The sequence below is a fragment of the Saccoglossus kowalevskii genome, chromosome 2 (assembly GCF_978046115.1).
Source record: "Saccoglossus kowalevskii chromosome 2, keSacKowa6.1, whole genome shotgun sequence".
Taxonomy (NCBI): Eukaryota; Metazoa; Hemichordata; class Enteropneusta; family Harrimaniidae; genus Saccoglossus; species Saccoglossus kowalevskii.
The window spans coordinates 23980035-23999929 of NC_140642.1; the positions used below are offsets into that span (position 1 = coordinate 23980035).

The 19895-nt window shown below is 34.8% G+C and overlaps 2 protein-coding genes across 2 annotated transcripts; one reads left to right on the forward strand and one right to left on the reverse strand.

Annotated features, from left to right (window-relative positions):
* Positions 1-2965: 2965 nt before the first annotated feature.
* On the reverse strand, positions 2966-8377 carry LOC100369152 (nucleic acid dioxygenase ALKBH1-like). The gene is made up of 5 exons (XM_002741326.3): positions 8180-8377; positions 5111-5228; positions 4603-4762; positions 4071-4358; positions 2966-3624 (listed from the first exon to the last, which is right to left on the reverse strand). The coding sequence occupies exons 1-5, from the start codon at positions 8315-8317 to the stop codon at positions 3078-3080; spliced, it is 1251 nt and encodes a 416-aa protein (XP_002741372.1). The 5' UTR covers positions 8318-8377; the 3' UTR covers positions 2966-3077.
* A 100-nt stretch (positions 8378-8477) lies between these two features.
* Positions 8478-16742, forward strand: LOC102801275 (SRA stem-loop-interacting RNA-binding protein, mitochondrial-like). Its single transcript, XM_006824768.3, has 4 exons — positions 8478-8648; positions 11331-11389; positions 16347-16454; positions 16593-16742. The coding sequence occupies exons 1-4, from the start codon at positions 8567-8569 to the stop codon at positions 16662-16664; spliced, it is 321 nt and encodes a 106-aa protein (XP_006824831.1). The 5' UTR covers positions 8478-8566; the 3' UTR covers positions 16665-16742.
* The last annotated feature ends 3153 nt before the right edge of the window (positions 16743-19895 follow it).

The window sequence follows — 19895 nt, forward strand, 5'->3', positions numbered from 1 at the left end:
TGAGAGAACTGAGTAAATCTAAATGCAGAGGAAAATTATCAATTTACTTGCACATCAATACAGGTTTTAAGTTTTACTAGGATCACACTGGAATCAAAGTAAAGCTTTGGCACAATGTTTGCGTGCTGAGGGTATATAAGAAAGAGATGTGTTAATGAAACAACCATAAAACTGTAACTGAAATGTAATCACTGTAAAGTGAATCACAGATAACAGAATGGCCACCAGTCGACCATTTTGAATTTTACCTGCAAAACAATGCAACTTAAATGTATGTAACAAGTTTTAATGAAAACTAGGCATAAATGACCAAGATCCAAATCCAGAATGGCACAAATGCTTGATGTCAGAGATGTAGATATGAACGCACAGACGTGATTCTTGTAAGTTCAGATTCTGAGCTAACAATATCGTTTTACAATGAGACTATTGGTAATAACTTAAATTAATTGTTGTTCTTGTTTCTCAGTTAATATTATGTGTACTGAAAATTTCAAAATAGTGAAACGATATACCTCAGCAAAATTTGGAGCAGAAAAATACTTGCACAATTTTGGTGGAAAAAGTAGTTATACCGGTACTACATAATGAATGTGTTTATCACAGTGACTATCTAATATAAATTACCGGCAAATAAATGCTGGGGATATGTATTACCGTTAATACTTGTATAATTACATTTCGTAGCTTCAATAGTACATAACATTCTAAAGGTACCATAGAGAATAATATAACATGAAGTACATAAATGCTCCCAAATATTACAGCAATATATCTAAATTTTGTTGGTTTAAAATACAAGCTAGGATTCTAGCAGGAAAAAAATATTTAATTTGACTTATATTACATACTAGTAATGAAAACATATCTGGTTACTGTGCTGAGTACCGGTAAGTAACAAACTCCTGGAAAGACATCTTGAAATTCATTCATCAAATATAAAATACTCATTTTCAAGATCTCCAAAAAAAATTGCAATGACAAAACTTACTCGAGTTTTCCTGGCCACAAGAAAGTGATGATAACGACAGACGTGGTAACCCTCATAGTTCTGCATTTCATTATGAGGAAGGTAAAATGGCACACTTAGCTGTGTTCAACTGCTAAATGTATCAAGTAGTGATATAAACTTAGACCTAGTAATCTTAATCATCTATTCATGTTTTTCCTTATGGAGACATCTTTAGATACAACACCGTACTAATCAACGTATACTTGAAATAAGTTGCTTCACTGCACGGTACATTTCACAGGAACATAAAACTTGTCAACAGTTGCAACATTTATACAAGTAAAGACCACAGCCGATAACGTTTTATTGAAAAGTGACTTACCGGTTGTGACTTACCAAACTGTCAAAACAATATCAACAATTTATTCAGTTTTCTTAGAATTAAATCTATTCAAGTCGTTTTAAAAATTATTGATTTAGTTGTCAATATTTGCTATTCCTAGCTTGGTCTAATAACTATGCTATATCAACTATTTTAACACTGCATATATCCATTATAAAACAACATATTCACAAATTTGGCATACTTACATATTTTATTTAAACTTAATTTTATTGTTTATATACAGATAAAAGATAATGAAGAGTCATCCATATGAGGTTATAATACAACTTCTATAGCTGACTTAAATCATGATTGTGATGTGTATAGCTACACATTATCAATTACATTGTTACAACAAATATAAGGCATACCGTACTCTTTACACCTACTGTACACTTGTAAATGTACTAGTAAATCTTACTGCAGATGACAATTTGGTTTTGAAATAAGAATCTACAAATTCAGCGAAATGAGCCAAGATAAATAACAAAAAATTTCAGTTAAAGTGCACAGCACAAACTGTAAAACCTCCTTAAAAATCGATATACATGTAGTACTTGCTACATTTACAGCAATTCCAGGCACTGATTTGACGCTGAAGTAGTGCTAGATGTTGATAACTTACTACAATAGGTTACACACTTTGTTTTCAAATTTACAGAAGTTGTTACAAATAATGCAGACAGCATGTCTGCAAATTAAAGCGCACCGGAAGGAAGCTCCGCCCATAAAAGTGGCGGTACATTAGTTTTGAATTTCTCTTCCAATAAACGATCTAAGCTCTCAACTTAATTTCTTACTTGAATTTGCGTCAAATGCTATTTCAGTGAGAGGGGCGCATAAAGTGGTGGCACTGTAAAGAACGTTATTTTACAGAACCAGCTGACCGACTGATCATGACAGAGTTATTGATCAAAGTGCATTATTCCTACTATGGAAATATCCGTATCACGCCTGCAACAAATTTCCTATGACGACTTCATCCAGTATATCAATAATGAAATTGAATACATAAGTAGAATGGGTGTTATTCGATTAATAGTTGTCGACAACGAGAACCAAAAGGTTGATGTGCCAACAAATAATCGCTTTAAAAAGCTTATCACTGGCAACACACGTTCGGGGAGGGTCGCCGTACACAAGTAGTTTTTGTTGAATTTCCCGTCCGTAAATGCGCGGTCGCAATGTTTTATAATATTCGACAGAGTCTATAACGTTGTCAGTTTCCTGGCAGGATACTCTCGGTGGTAACAACCCATTTGACGATATTATAAGCTGTCTGCTTTGAAACACCATTTCGATCTCTAATCTCAGCAAATGACAGTCCACGAAAATACAAATCGACAACTCTTGTTCTCACTTCAACTGTTTTTTTCGACACCTTGCTTATCCATCGTGGTGCTTAAACAACTTGCTCAAATGCCAATTTGTAGATACGCAATTGACACGATGACCGACCAAAAGTGACTGAAAGACAGGCGCGCCTTCAAAGTCTAGGTGTACCTGACTTTGTAGCAAATATAGAAAACATTGTGGGCAATATCTGTCAATCATTCCTCTGATTTGTAGCCGATGTTTATATTTCTAGTTACAACTTATGTAAATTTGAAAACAAAGTGTGTAACCTATTGTAGTAAGTTATCGACATCTAGCACTACTTCAGCATCAAATCAGTGCCTGGAATTGCTGTAAGAATTTTACGGTCTGTAAAAGAGTAAACTTTCACCGATAAAAAAAATTCTAGCTTGTGAAACTTTTCCCAGCTTCCATGACTTGTCTGACATTGAAATTAATCCTCGCCCCAGGGAGATATTCCGCGAAAGGTTTCCAGTTTTCTTCATGTGTCAGATGTTCCATGTCAGCTTGAAACTGATCGAACACATCAGATAAGTTTTTGGTATCGTTCAAATCATAAGCTGAAGTTCTTATATTGATCTTGTCTACAATATTCTCACTTGTACCATGACTACAATCTTTTTTGTCCGAGAAATCCAAGTGAGGATCTTCTGCAGAGTGATCATTGTTTACTTCAGTTGCCTCTTCTGCACTGGAGTCTTCAACATCCGGTTTTAACAGCTCATCTGTCAGTCCATCAGATTTCAGTGTAGTATTAAAACTTTCAGGCACAGGATTGTTTTTTCGAGGAGGTAGTATCCTTGGCACAGAATGATATGCCCACCTAGAGTCCCCAGACATTAGCATTATATCACCGCTTTTTAAAAACATTGCATCTGGTTTTACAGAACGAGTTTTTCCCCCAAGTAGGTACAGTGCAGTCTGACCAAAGCTACAAAAAAAGGAAATACAACTAACAGTGAGTATATGTATCATTTCCAAAAAAAATATCCATGTACATAGAAAATGGTCCTCACTAATTATAAGGTTTTAAAGAGAAGCAATGGTTAAAACACTTTTAAAATATCATGGCCATCAGTCTGCCATATTGTTTCATGGCAAAAAAAACGAGTCTACGTCATCATTTAAAGTTAGAATGAATTTTAAGACAAAATTGGCAGCCAGTCCAAAAAATGCAATAAATTTAGATAAAAAATTATCTGCAACCCAAATAGTGTGATTACCCTCCCAAGTTTGAATAAAATTACCTCAGCCTTTCACAAGAAATGTGTACAATTTTATTTCATCCACTAGTCTGCCATATTTTATCATATTTTACCATACATACAAGCACAAAATATAAGGATACTGACAGTATTCTGTCAACGCATACTTTACCTGAATGAAATAAGAGGAGCAGTCATGTCAAATTCCGCTTCATCCACGTGGCCACCAAGTGTGGAACTCATGTTGTAATAGTTAACGATACCAGCTTGGGCAATATACTGTGGAAATCCAATGATGGAAGCCATACATTGTGTTAGTAAACCAACATCAGTTGGTAATTCAGACTTTTTTCTGTCACCAAAGTATTCTTTTTTACTCCAGTTGTAGTGATATCCAAGGGTAACCCACCTCAGTTTACTCAGCAAATTTTCCTTGGTGGAGGAATCCGATGATGGTTCTCTAAAATGAAGAGACTTGTTGTGAATACTACATAAGATTATATATTTTTTCCTGGTATTTCTTCTTTAATTCTGGACCAACTGAACCTAATTTTCCATTGGCTGTAGGTCTTCTTCAAAACGTTTTATTAAAGATTTCAAGTATTTAATATCTTAAATTTGAAGTTTGCATCCAAATACAGAATATGAGTAATGTTTAAGTAAGATTCATTATATTTTCGGTTAAAACTGCCATCTATACTTACACATTTCTGAGCCTAGATTCCCAAATATCATCAGAATCATCCAATTCCATATACAAATCCATGTTGCGAAGATTGGGCACACGTGGAAAGTCCTGCAGACACCGCTTGACCCAGTATCGTTGATAACCAGGAAGGAATGGGTTGACAATGTAAATGAGACCTAATGTTGAGAATTAGAATGAAAACAATCAGATATGATTCCCTCAAATTCCAGTTCCCAAATGGGTTCAGTTGTATGACTATGCAGGGTGTAAATTTCATATTTCCTCATACAACTTGAAAGTACCAGTACGGAGAACAGCCCACCGATAAAATCAAGTACAGTTAATTCCTGAGTGTCACTGTGACTTCTAGAGAATCCCAGAGAATGTCACAATGAAGGAAAAAAATGTTATGACTAACAAAATTAATAGAAGACAGTAATTTGTTCTACAACATAAGACCGAAAATGAATAATACTTTGTTTGTTTAATCTCTTTTTAATTATGGAAACATACAGTGATAGTACCTGGTGATTTCTTCAGACTATATACTTTCCACTTATCTACTGGTGTTAATCCAAACCTTCTAAGTACTTGTTCTTCTCTCTTGAAATGATCACTGCTACTCAGAGGAAATTTAGATATCTAAAAACAAAGTAAATCATTTACGACATCATGTCAGACCACATAGTGAAATATTACCCTTCATACTCAAAATGGTCCAATTTCACTCAGTGTGCAATATACCACAAATAATGGTGATAAAAAAAAAAGAAATCAAAAAAAGCTCCTGTGTGCTGAAGGTATTTACTAGTTTCATTCAAATTTCATAGGTGGTTCTCAAGTTACCCTGTGAAACAACTCTAAATTGGTTAATTTATGCAAATTAGGTAATTAGGCCACACTGACTTAATTTTATGGATGACATCTGCGCGCGCATTAGTTTTCGCCTGTTCTCAACAAAAAAACAAAAAAAAAAAATTTCCGACGACGAGTCTCCACAGATTGGTTTTCTGTCCAGAACTTGCCGACTCATATTGTCGCAAAGCGCCGGCTTGTCGTAAAACTTGTTTTGTACTACCTCAAAACGTGCCAATTTTGACATAAATGACCTTCTGCATATGCGTATTGCGTTGCCGGGAATTCCAACATGGCGACCACGCCACCAAAATACGTGAGCATAAAAGTTCAGAGGAAAAACGGAGGGATTGTTGTAGACTGGTACGCAATTGATGTCAGCCAGGGAGATGTGACGTTTACACAGCTATACAAGAGATTGGTAGCGGCAAGCGAGTTTCGTCCAGACAACTTTAAGGACATATTGTCCAGAGTGGCTGTCCCGCGTTTCTTCTGCAATGATGAGAGAAATGGGAGAGGAGTGGAGGCCTATGGTGGCCTAAAAGACAGTCAGGCGACAAGTCAGTTCGACTGCTTTGTCCGCATTGAAGCCGACAAAACTGCAACAAAAGCAGAGGAAGCTCCTCGGCCGAAGTCCGCTTTTGAGATGAAGAAAAGTTTCTTATTATTTTTTATTACATTTTCTGATTTGGATAATTCGCTTGCACACACAGTCAGTAATATTTTGATCATATGACAAATTTTTATGAAGATACATGTACATAATTTTCTGCATCCAAATTTGTGTTGGTGTTTTTTTTTCAATATTGAGCCTCTTATAATTTTTTACATAGTTGAAGTAGGTCTAGAGCATTTGTGTCTACACTTAGTCTATCTGAAAGTGTCACTTTAAAAGCTGTAGTTTGAATGTCAAAGAAGTTAATTTCCAGGTTGCTGTTGACAAACTTATTGTTCATTTTTAATTCAATTTTTTTTTTCAATACAGTAAGTTTTTCTTTATTTAATATTTATTTATTTCTTGTTGTTTTTATGATACACTGTGTTCTGTAGTTCAATTCGTAATTTTTATACCAGCTCCGTAGTCCTGTGGTTTTAGCAGCAGTTGTTTTTTTTTCGCTCTCTTCCACATTAGATTTGGGGTCTCCAGAGGATGTCATCCATAAAATTAAATCAGTGTGGCCTTATTAAGCTTTTAACCATAAACTGAACATGTCTATGGCTTATCCCTAAGTATCTATGTACCAAGTTTCATTGAATGTGGTAAGTAGTTGAGATATTGGTGGAAAAGTTAAATATTGGTTAATTAATATGCAAATTGCAGTAACCTCTGTGATATATTTCTTTCATGACTAACCACATTCTCCAAGCATTGACTGACTGATTAATCAATAGACATTACCAGTATTAGGTAACAATTCTTTTATTTATTTCATTCGAAACTATACAATTTTACAAGTATTCCAAAATCACAAAAAAGTAATAATCAAGGTTTACGCAGTAGCACACATCAAATATGTATTTTTACACCATCAGTGATCAACTAAAAATCAGATGATTTGACCATGACCTGGTCATATTTGGTCATATTTCCCTGTCCAAGCCTCCCTGTTTATTACTTTTTACCTTTGTATACTCTCAGTGCAACAAACGCATTCCCTATATGTTTATAAATTTCACAATTCAGACTGAAACAAGAGGTTTCTATTGTTCAATTGAATCACATTGGTCCCATACACTGGTTTTTGTGAAGGCATGAATTTGTTTTACATCAAATAATTATAAATTATTGAAAACTACTTGTCCAATCAAAAGCCTTAATGGATGAATATTGCCTATATAGAACTTTACTGTAGTTAAACTTTAACCTCTCCCTTTGAACGGTCTTGCTTTTTGCAATTTAATGTCTTGTGTCAAATGCTACTGCTCGTACTTGCGTTTTATTCAATTTATTTTAACAAAATACTGTAATCTCAAGCATTTTAAACAATTTGATAGATTCTATCTTTTGCATTCATAGCAGTATATCGACAAATGATTGAAGAAACCACACAGACTCATGGGTAATGGGTGTTACCCGGTACTAAATGGTTTCTACAGTTGGATTTGAATGAATCAGAAGTATATTTTGAAATAAATTATTATTATTAATATTTATTTCAGACAGAGTCCATTCATTATTAACTTTATTACATTTTAAACACCAAATTAGAAATGTAAAATTTTCTACACGGTTGTAATAAAGCTGTTATCTTATCTTATCTTATAAAGTAAATTACAGAACAAAAAGAGAAAATGAAATAGAGTTACTGTTTATAATGTTTTGTAAATATATACAAATATCCATAAAATTAATTCACACCTTCATGCAACCCAGTGTACAGCAATTGCATGTATATATAAAGTTCTGGTCATTCTGGTTTGTTTTTATAATGATATGACATTCTTCAAGTTCAAACAAGACTTTTCTTTACTCTTTATAAAAATCGCAATCTAGGATGTATTGTACCTGTATATATTTTGAACTTGAATAAACTAATATCAGGACATATTCGTCTCGCACCACAATGCACTGAAATTTGAGCTGATCTACATATCTCATTCTGTTTCAGTTTGCCAGAAACGTGTTGCTGACCAATCTGGTTATATCCATAACACGATACACAAATTATGGCTCTATCGACTCAGGCGCATGAATGCCTACAATTAAGTACTAGTAATACGTAAATGACAACGTTTACCTGGTCCGGGAACCTGTCGGGGTGATCGAAATCGATCACTTCACTCAAATCTGGCGGTGGTTTCCTTCGTTTGTACTTTTTGTATTGTTTTTTGAAGGGATCCATGTCACACTCAATCTCTTCTCCGGGCGCAGCCATTTTGAACACGACTTCTTCCGAACATTATTTTAGAAGCTCGGCTTCATTCGGGTTATTAATTTTCGTTAAAAAACAAATTGCACGTTGAAAGCATAGGTTCAAATTCTGCAAATTTCATGTCTATGTGATTCTGAACTTTTTTTCTATTCACTATAAATTTCCCTGAAAAAGCGGTATATTTCGGATTAAATCGGAAGTGTTCGGCGTGCCCACATGTACGGACGACGTCCTTTTTGCGAATAGTAAAACATGGCAGCGGTTCGTCGTATTGGGCAACAAATACAGTCTTTAAAGGTGTATATTGGTCGAGTTCCGTGGACAGTGTCTCAAAGTAAGTACCGTGTGCGAAAACTGTGAATGCTTTGAGGGGCGTTTCGGGGCATGGGTAATATCACCATGGCAATCATGAAAATGTGATCATTGCGTCACTGCGTTGGCTCAGGGAGCTGGTTGACTAAAACAAGATTTTATATTAAGGGTCGAGCATTTGAAATCGTGGGGGTGGCTGGAAGATTTGCTCAAAACAAATTCATGATATAGACACCGAGATAAAAAAAAAAAAAACGAGTGCGACGTGTTACAGAAGAAAAATGTTGGCACTTTCAAGACAAATTTACAGATGAGGCGAAGCGACAAATAAAAAAATGCACTGGTCACTCCCCTCCGATTTTACATGTAAATACTTAGCTTATACAGTGTTTGTTGATGTAGACATGTTATAGTGAATAAATACATTGGATGTTTTTGATATCCCACACCTAATATCCAATGGGCTATTGATGATCTGATTCAGGGTTCTCCCCAGGGCTTTTTAGCGCCGAGGTCCGCGGCGCTATACCTGTGAATCTCGGCGCTTCACTTGGGACCTCGGCGCTATGTGTTCCCACCTCGGCGCTTGATTTCATATTTGACATGCCAATATCAGATGTGAAAAAGCTTTGTTCGCCACGCCGGTCGGCCCCGACCGTCACTCAAAATTAGTGACCACCACGGAAATGCTTCCGACGAGGACTATTGTCTGATTGTTGGTATAATTACGTACCGACCGACACGCATCCTGCCAGTCGTGGATTATAATTTATAAACAATAGACCTAGTCGCACGATACGTAGCGGCTAGTCAAATTTGTGGAATTAGCACCTCTTTGTTTGTAAGTAAATACTTTCTGCGATAGACACAGTCTTTAGATTGAAAGCTAAAATTATTTCAAAATCAATTCCACCTCGATATAACATGGTCAAATTGGAGTTCACGATCAGTTCACGCTACTCAAGAAAAAAACAACGTGTTTATTGCGTGATTTAGTAAAATACATTTGAACTGTTATCATTGCGAATCATGTAAAAACTCTTCTTTCAAGACCTAATTTACCTTTTAAAAATTGCAAATCACCTCTTTCGAAAGCTGTCATGCAGTTTTCAATTGAAATTGATGCCAACACATCGTGCTACGACATCGCTTTACTTCCGCAATGTAATTTTTATGATCACTACCATTCGGAAAACTTCGGGTTCTACCGGCATTAGCATGCGGCATTTTGATTGGTTAATGGAATTCTTGACCCATCGGGTCAAAGGACACATGCTAATGTTTCACAAACATCATGGCGGGTCTGTTTTTTTTTTTACCGAAGCGATCAAGCGATCAAAAATAATCGCTCCCGATAAAAATAAGTCGGATTTTACTTACATTTCATATAAAAAAAAAGAAGTAAAATTTGTTGAGGAATTATTGCTATAACTGGTGTATAACATGGCCAAGTAAGTTATGTCACGTCGTAACTTTGATGATCGTTTTGAAGCTTTATTTGTTCGCTCATTACTGTAATTGTAAACGTTTTAGAAGTTGATGGTACGAATAATAAATTACAACAATACGTCAATTAATTACGTGATCGATTTTTTGAAGGAGAATGTTTTTGGAGTGAATAAAATTATGAGATTCGTGAACATAAATCTGGCTTAACGTTTTGAATGCGTTTCCTTCAACGTTTTACAAAACAATTAAATTGCAACAATAATGTATTTGTGTTTGTTTTTAATCTGTAGCATTTGTATTTCGAGAATGTTTCAAACTCTTCTAAATTGTGAAACATAATGTGTTGATTCCATTAAAAAAAATATTTGCCCTGTGACTGAGCTCACTAATATTCATAATTGTAAATAAGTTCTGTTAATCAATGAAGGAAAGATATGTAAATGATATGCAAATTATTATGCAAATTAGCCCCGGCGCTATGCATTTTTTCTGGGGAGAACCCTGCTGATTGGTTAATGCATACAATTCAGGTTTGTGATGTCATCTCCAAAGATACCAAAACTTTTAATTTCAAATAACTGTTTCAAATGTGGTAAATATTAATGTGTCCACATTTAATAATTATCATTTAGAATGAATTGGTTGCTCAAATTAATAGAAACTGTAAGTGTCACTTGTGTGTATAAGTCGTGAAATTAGTCAAAACCTAGTTAATTCCTATATTTTACCAACTTCAATGTTGAGACACAAAGCATCAAAAAGAGTGTTCAAATGTAATACAACATCTGAAACATTGTGGGTGTGCAAATTCACACTTGTATTCCAGTATTGCAAGGTTTAGTTGTGTAGTTTATTTTTAGTGGTAATGTTTGTGTATGTAAAATCATCTCCAATTAAAATTGTTTCCCAAAAAAATGGTTATGATATGCCCGGTTGCGTTTTGAAGATTAACAAAACTTCTGGGTTCACGAGCCAGCCACTCCAGATGGCAACCATTTCAGAGAGTTGAATTTTCATCTGCTACATCCGTAAATTTTTGCTGATTTCTGTGACAGAAGGATTTAACCCTTCTGTATGTTATTCACATTTAGGGCCTACTTCTAAATTTCGAAAACTGTAGTATATGTATATACTAGTAGTCTATTTAACCATGGCTTGTATAATCAAAAACACTCCGGTGTATTCAGGCAATTATGGTATAAATACTGGTTTTAATAACATTTTTGCTGTAATATCACTTCTTGTTTGTTTACAGAGGAATTAAAAGATTATTTTTCACAGTATGGTCTAGTAAAAAGAGCAACTCTTCCATTTGTAAGTATTTGATACACATATTATCACAAAAACATCCAATAATGGTATAGTGTAATGGTGTGTAATAGTCTTGTTACAGGAACAGCAGTTAAGGTAGCGAGATAGTTTTTTGGCATGGAAAATGTAAACATCTATAATCGGAGTAAATTTTACAAGAACCTATACAATCTATATATGTTTGGAAAGCCCTTGACTTGTACTTTTCTATTATTAATATTTTGTGAACACTGTGTTTGTTTTAGCGTCACGTGATTCTGAAAATCGGCGCGGCTGATAATTAACTAACGTGAATACATTTTTAAATGTCAGCTCTACGGTCATGCATGCGGCCAAAAACTTTACACTGTTTTGAAGCAAAGGTCATGAAGTTTAAATCCGTATTTCTATTTTTTAAATTAAGTTTTTTTTTCCTCTCCAAAAATGGAAAATTTCAAGCACGTTTTTTGGTGTTGAAGTTAGTGTATACCGGTGGTTTGCGCGAGGTTTGTGAAAATACGCGATAGAATTTCGCAAAAATGTAAATACGGATACGAAGCCAACATATTCGAGAGTACGGAAAGCCAAACGGCGACATCGTAGCGCTACTCAATGAAACGCCATTTAAAATTAGGTCAACGGCAATTGCCAGAAATCGAACACCGAGAAATCGGCACTTTTATGATTTTAAACTTCAATCAAGGTTAACTCCCGTTTTAGCAGCAACAATTATATAGGTTGGCAGTAAATAAATTACCTTGAAGGTTGTTTTCAGAAAAAATCATGATTCGACATTTATGTCTGTGAAAAAACTGTATTTTTACCGTTTTCTTTCACGCTATGGAGTTTTGACACGGTCTGTGCTGATAACGAACGGTGACGTCATTCATTACAGCTGGGATTATGCAAAGTGGGCGGTTCTGTTTGCAGGTAGCAAACAACACAAATACTACACTGGGCAGTTGAAGTGTTTGTCAACATAGCGTATTTATGTTTGGGCCGTTTTATTTGCAAACTTATTTTCTTGAGTATTCCACAAGTTTCAAAGTCTTTTAGAGACACAAGAACACTTTCCGACAATAATTATCAGACTCCCGCGAGCAAACTTGCGCAAATTACGGTAGAATAAGAAAATGGAATGACGGCTGTGGGGTAAGTTTTTTTATGTGTGGAATTGGAAGAAATGCAAAGTAAATTTTCAACACGAAAATATTGTAAATCATCATCCGACGAGACCGTTTTTGTTGGACTTGTTATTTTCGGGATGGACCTTTTGTAGTGTTCATGCAAGTTTAGTTTTCATTTTACCTGAATAAGCCTAAAGCGATTTTCAGACAAATTCGAAGGAAACGCTGCCCCTCCTTACCAAAGTGTTCGTCTTACAGCACATTTACATGCACTCTTTTTGCAGGTACGTCGGACTTTGGTTTGATTTTATTTTAAGATAGTAACAACCACCATCAGCTAAATTCAAGTCCATTTTGTTCGCAAATAATTGTGCTGCATCAAGTTTTAAACTTGCCACTTTATCGTGAAGATTCTGGCGATCTCGGCAAAGGAAGCTACCGTAGTGTGGCTCCCCAACAGCAAGTATATTGCGGATAACTCTTTTTTTCTCATGATGATAACAGTGATCAATCACTGTCAACAGACTGTAATATTTGTTTCAATTGACGACTCTTTCAACGTAATTCGACCAATGAAAATGCAGTGTTCTAAAATATTGACAGACACTAAACAACCCCACGTGGTTTCTTGTTATGGCTATGACGGGGCTTCAAAGTGTCTTTTTGTCGTCTTTTTGACGCTTTAACCGGACTTTTCTGGTCTGTTTATAATTCACACTTACGCATTGAATACGTCGTACTATCTTGGGAAACATCCTTTACCATTGTGAGTACCGCCGTTGAGGAAACGAAAACTGCTGTGAATGACGGTGGAGTCAATGAAAGTAAATTACTGAACAGCAAACTTCAAGAGGTGTTAGCTGGGGAAGCTAACTGTGGAGAAGAAGATGGCGAATTTGACTTTTTAGACGAAGACAGTTTGAAGGTGAAGATATCACAGATGCCCTTCAAGTATTTGTGAATGACGCTGACGAATCCGACGTTGGGGGCTTTTAGTTTTACAGCCAAAACAAAGTCAGCTTGGACTTTCAGTTGCGAGACGTGACCCAAAAAAAAACGCAGCGAGTGAAACATTTCGAAGACAAAAATACAAAACAATCGCAATCAAAGACGCCGACCACGCGCGTTAGAAATAAATAGAACACGCTGTTTCACTGGCTTCTTTCACTCACGCAATATAATTATGCTATTTCCAAACGCTTATATTAATCACTGTAAAAGTGGATATATTCAAACCAGCCATCAAATTAAAAATTCGGATCTCGTTGAATGTCAATCAACACGGAACTCGGTAAGGGTCAAGGCCCCCTGATCTGATCCTAAAAAGCATATAATGTATCAAACAGAAATAAAAAAAAATAAAAAATCTCCAACTGTGACATTGTACTTTTATTTTGACAACAGATTTATTAAAATAACATTTAGAACATAAATTTGTCTTTCCAAAATATTTTTAAAAAAATCTTAAAAAATACCAAACTGCCGTTAAACGGCCCGGGCGAATTTATGGCAAAATCCGGTAACATGTGATACACTCATGTACTATTTTGTTTATACAAAATTTGTTGTGTTTCGAAAATGTTTTTTGTTTTTGTTTTTGCTGTACAGCTTCCTCCTCTTGAAACAAGCAGTGCACATGTCTTATCAGCTGTGTGTAAACTACAAACAGATATCTTATCAGTTGTTTGTAAATAGCTTAGCCCCAGTTCAGTTATGTTTGTTACCATGAATATTAATGAGAAGCACTCATGGGGTGTACACTGGATAAACAAAAAACTTGGGTATTTGTTTGCACACAAGGAAAAAACCAGTTTACTTGTACAAGATATTATTTTTTCAATAAAATAAATACACTAATGTATGTGGCATGCCTTATGGAGCTATGCTTGTGATTTTCAAAAAAAAATGTGAAAAGTGCCCAAAAAACTATTCCGCTACCTTAAGGGGGAACAGGTAGGGTTGGAAGAAGTTGTTTCCGCATGGTTTGGGGTTTGAAACATTGTTAAAGCGGGGGAGTCGTCACCTGTGCATGTGTCAGATGGCCATAACGTGTCATTGTTTACAAACAAGCATCTACCCATGAGCCTTTGCATTTTTACCGCGTGTTGTTATCGTTGCATCAAATAGTGCCTCAGTTAGGTCTTATTTGTCAAGCACTTGACAAGAAAGTGAATGATGCATATTACCGGTATTGGTATAAACAATGTGATGTTTCTGATGATCAGTTGAATTGTATAACAGGTTTGACACTGATCAAACAAACAAACATTCAAGGTCAGTTACTCTTGTATTTTGGTGTTTTTCTCCCCAAAATGCAACTGTCCATCAAACACTCATCTATAATATTACTACTGGACACTGGGATATTAGGTCAGCATTATTGTCAAAATCTGATTCTGGTGTAGTGCCATGATTTTAGCGTGGGCCAATTGTATGGTGGTATTGCATGTCTTGTGAAATTTAAACAAGCAGCCTATCGGCTGAGATAGCTCCGCTGTTAGCAATGCACATTTCAATTAAAGAACTGAAGACATCATTAGAAAATGAACAATATGAATAGTATCAAAGCAATCGGACTTACAGTTTTTAACAAGAAGTCGAAAATATCACTTTTTACCAAAAATTACAAAAATATTCACCAAAATAAATTAATTAGAGAATTGAAGACATCATCACAAAACGAACAAATCTGAGAGAGGTTCACATGTAGTACCTATATATGTAATATCAAAGCAATCGGACTTACAGTTTTCAACAAGAAGTCGAAAATATCACTTTTTACCAAAAATGACAAAAATATTCACCAAAATTAGAGAATTGAAGATATCATCACAAAATGAACAAGTCTGAGAGAGGTCCACATGTAGTACCTATATATGTAGTATCAAAGCAATTGGACTTGCAGTTTTTAACAAGAAGTCGAAAATATCACTTTTCACCAAAAAATGACAAAAATATTCACCAAAAATAGAGAATTAAAGATATCATTACAAAATGAACAAATCTGAGAGAGGTCCACATGTAGTACCTATATATGTAATATCAAAGCATTTGCACTTGCGGTTTTTTACAAGAAGTCGAAAATATCAGTTTTTACCAAAAATGACAAAAATATTCACCAAAATTAGAGAATTAAAGATATCATTACAAAATGAACAAATCTGAGAGAGGTCCACATGTAGTACCTATATATGTAATATCAAAGCAATTGCACTTGTGGTTTTTAACAAGAAGTCGAAAATATCAGTTTTTACCAAAAATGACAAAAATATTCACCAAAATTAGAGAATTAAAGATATCATTACAAAATGAACAAATCTGAGAGAGGTCCACATGTAGTACCTATATATGTAATATCAAAGCAATTGCACTTGCGGTTTTTAACAAGAAGTCGAAAATATCAGTTTTTACCAAAAATGACAAAAATATTCACCAAAATTAGAGAATTGAAGATATCATCACGAAATGAACAAATCTGAGAGAGGTCCACATGTAGTACCTATATATGTAATATCAAAGCAATTGCACTTGCGGTTTTTAACAAGAAGTCGAAAATATCAGTTTTTACCAAAAATGACAAAAATATTCACCAAAATTAGAGAATTAAAGATATCAACATGAAATGAACAAACCTAAGAGAGGTCTACCCAAGGTACATATACACCAAGTATCAAAGCATTTAGGCTTGTAGTTTTCAAGAAGAAGTCGAAAAAGTAAAACATTGACACGGACGACGACGACGGACGACGACGACGGAGGACAATCACTCATATGATAAGCTCCGCTCGACAAAGTCGACAGCGGAGCTAAAAAGGTAGGTTCAGCCATCTAAGATTTCTATTTGATCATTGCAGGACAGGGAAACTGGATTCCATAAAAGGTTTGGATTTATCGAGTTCCAGTCTGAAGAGGGTTACAATAATACAATACAGAGACCATATCATGTGATAGAAGGAACAAGGGTAGGTGTAAAAGGCACATCTTGTGTCATATATCATGGTTTACTTTCGAAGGACCAATTAACAGTGGTGTTATAAATCAAACTTATTTGATTGACCTATCCAGCGCTGTTTCTCACACAATTATTCATATCTTCACAGGTATTCGTCAGACCTCATGCTGGATCAACTGCTCCTGGAAGACCTGATGAATCTTTATTTAGTGACGAGTAAATTATTTTTTTTTAATATTTTTTTTTTAATGTATGTTCAGTTTGTTCTTTGAATAAATGTAAATACTAGCACTCATAATTTGATTGTTCATGGTCATTAATTGTTAGTCAGCTGCTAATAGTAGAGTTGTTTTTGGAGTAGATAACATTTTCAAAGCTTTGAAAATGCCAACGTAACAATAGGACAGTTATTAATCAGGTTGAAAGATAAAATGTAACAGGTTTGTAAATTTGTATCAACATAACATGTGGGGGAGGGGCAGACTACAAAAGCATTTTGTAGATGTCAGAAGTTGACAACTGTGCTCAAAGAGTTAATTAAAAAAATTATTTGAGTTTCATTTCTCAATTCGAAGCTAATTCTGCACAACAATACGTGATGGATGTTCATAGTAAATTTACTTTGCGATTTAATCTGATATTTTAAAGAGGCATGACTTGCAAATTTGGCACAGACTTGCATGAAATGCATCCGCACACGGTCGTCTAACGCAGTTGGCAATATAAGTGTGATATGCAAGATATCTAGGTTAGGGATTTTGATTGAGTTACCGAGTCGTATCACTTAAGTTGAAACATTCCCCATTACAATTGGTTTGCAATGCACACTCCTGAATTTATAGGATGTTGCTTTTACTGATTGTTAGGAGACAGCTATCAGTAGTTTACAGCCTGTTTAGAGTCTTATTAGTAAACTTTCAAGGCAGTTAACTACAGTTGGTGACCAAGTTGTGAAGTAATACCACAAAGTTTTAAGTTTTTTTTCTGCAGCCTTATCGCGAGCGTATTGTCAGTGTCTGTTTTGCGCAACTTTTTTTGTATAGAATGAAGATGGGCCCCATGTCCTGTAGAAATCATATTTTATTCATTACACATCACCTACTTAACTTATTCACTAGAGTAACCATGCATCCATACACTTGTTGATCTGAACATCAGGGGTGATGCTGCTCAAAAGAATGTCCCATTGTTAAATAGTGAGATGGGAAGTTGTACTGACGACTTGTGATAATTATGTTCACATACTAAGTTTCTCTGTTCTCAACCATGCAGTTTACTAGAAAAACTCTAACACTTCTCATGTACTTTCTCAGTAAATGCTGACAAAGAATGCTGTTTGAAAACTGTTCAATTTTTAAACGAATCCTCCAAAGCACTATATTGGATGTCGCATTATCATGTCTGAATTCAATATTAACCACCATCAGAATTAAAAAAATTTAGTTAAATTTATAGGCTTTTTGTTGGAATGAATTTGAAGCAGAATTCAAAACAGCAATGTAGAACAGGATTGCAGTGAAGACAATATGATAATGTTGTTGATTAGAACTGCTTGTGAATGCTGTAACTTTTAGATTTTTTTTTTGGCCAAGTTACACAAAACTTGCTGACAAAGCATCTTTAATATCAAATAACCCTTAGGAGTATGATAACCCAACCCAAAAATTTGATCGACCCGGTAGAGAGTTGATTGAAATAATGTACGTCACTTTTATATGAACATCCACGTACAGGCAGAACATGCATTTGAAAAACGCATGAATGCACATATGGAATACAGCCATACTTCATAACAGGCTAAAATTTCATTGTATTGATCCCATGTATGTATCAGTGATTCATTTTATCATAAATCACCTACTTATGTTATTCAGTACAGCTTTCATCCACACAGCATCTATCTGAAAATCAATGGTTAACAATTCAATTTTTATTAAACAATAAGGAAGTTGTACGCTTCATTTGGACCATGTGAAAATAGCTTACCGGGTAGTTGTGAAAAACATCTGTTTACCAGCACTTTGTAAATACAAAGTTAGAATTCTGGAGTACTATTGAACTATTGTTGACACAACGCCTTGCTGAAAGCCACCACAGATAACGGTAATAAAAGGTGGAAGTGAACTGAACTTGACTGAAATTACTTTGGTGTTGAAATTAAAAATCAAAGAAAGCTTAGAAAGAACTCCCATGTGCTGAGAGTATTGGAGACACAGTAAAAATTATTTCAAAATTATTTGTACTTGAGATATTGATGGTTAAGTTGAAAACTATGGAAATCAGGAAATTAATATGAACAAATTTGAGTGTAAAACTAATGTGGTCTGCACAATGTAACAGACAATCTATGTACCAAGTTTCATTGAAATATGATTAGAACCAAACATGAATTATTATGCTAATTAGGGAATTAATATGAACAGATTTTAACCCAAAACTAAGATTTGTACATTGGCCTAGAGCATCTATGTACAAAGTTTGATTGAAATATGAGTACTCGAGATATCAGTGGAAAAGCTGAAAATTCAGTAATTATGCAAATTAGGTAATTAATATGCACATTTATTTCCCCAAAAACTAATCAGGTTTCTGCAGTCCTAGAGGATCTATGTACTAAGTTTTATTGGAATGTGATTAGTACTTGAGATATCGGTGGAAAAGCCGAAATTCCCTAATTATGCAAGTTAGCTGATTAATATGCACAAATATTTATTCCAAAACAATCGATCTGTGCATAGTCCTAGAGTATCTATGTACCAAGTTTCCTGGAAATGTAATGCTTACTACTTGAAATATCAAAAGCTGAAAATTAATTATGCTAATTAGGTAATTAACATGTACTGATATTGCCCTAAAAACTGTCAGGTCCTTGCAGTGTCTTATGACATCTAGATACCAAGTTTCATTGAAATGTGGTAATTAGTAGTCGAGATATCAGTGGAAAAGCCGAAAAATTGACTAATCATTATGCAAATTAGATAATTGATATGCAGATTTTCACCCAAAACCTGACATTAGTTCAGAGCATCTACAAACCAAGTTTTATCAAAAACCAACTACTGTGGAATACTTTATTTTCGCTGGAATTAATTTTCGCTTAAAAGGCTTTTTGGGCATATTGTATGGAATTTATTTTCACTGATTTTTGATGAGTTTAATGTGAAATATAGGAAAACAAAGTATATTCGCTGGATTTTATTTTCACGTAATCATCCCTTCAGCGAAAATAAATTATTCTACAGTAGTTGTTTAGATATTACGGTAGTGGAATAGTCAAGTAATAGCTAAAAATTAGCTAATTATCATGCAAATCAGGTAATTAACCTAATCAAATCTGCGCATTAGTCCAGAGCATCTATGCACAAAGTTTCATCAAAAACAGATGCATGGTTCTTGAGATATCAGTGGAAAAGACTGACATGCGAACATACAGACGCACTAACTGCAAAGA

Bases quoted from the DNA above. Each gene is read 5' to 3' on its own strand.
- LOC100369152 (XM_002741326.3), bottom strand. From the start codon at position 8,317: ATGGCTGCGCCCGGAGAAGAGATTGAGTGTGACATGGATCCCTTCAAA. The intron at 5,229-8,179 runs GTAAACGTTGTC...CTTTGTTTTTAG, and splicing joins CCGACAGGTTCCCGGACCAG to ATATCTAAATTTCCTCTGAG. The intron at 4,763-5,110 runs GTACTATCACTG...TCTCAACATTAG, and splicing joins TAGTCTGAAGAAATCACCAG to GTCTCATTTACATTGTCAAC.
- LOC102801275 (XM_006824768.3), top strand. From the start codon at position 8,567: ATGGCAGCGGTTCGTCGTATTGGGCAACAAATACAGTCTTTAAAGGTG. The intron at 8,649-11,330 runs GTAAGTACCGTG...GTTTGTTTACAG, and splicing joins TCCGTGGACAGTGTCTCAAA to AGGAATTAAAAGATTATTTT. The intron at 11,390-16,346 runs GTAAGTATTTGA...TGATCATTGCAG, and splicing joins AAAGAGCAACTCTTCCATTT to GACAGGGAAACTGGATTCCA.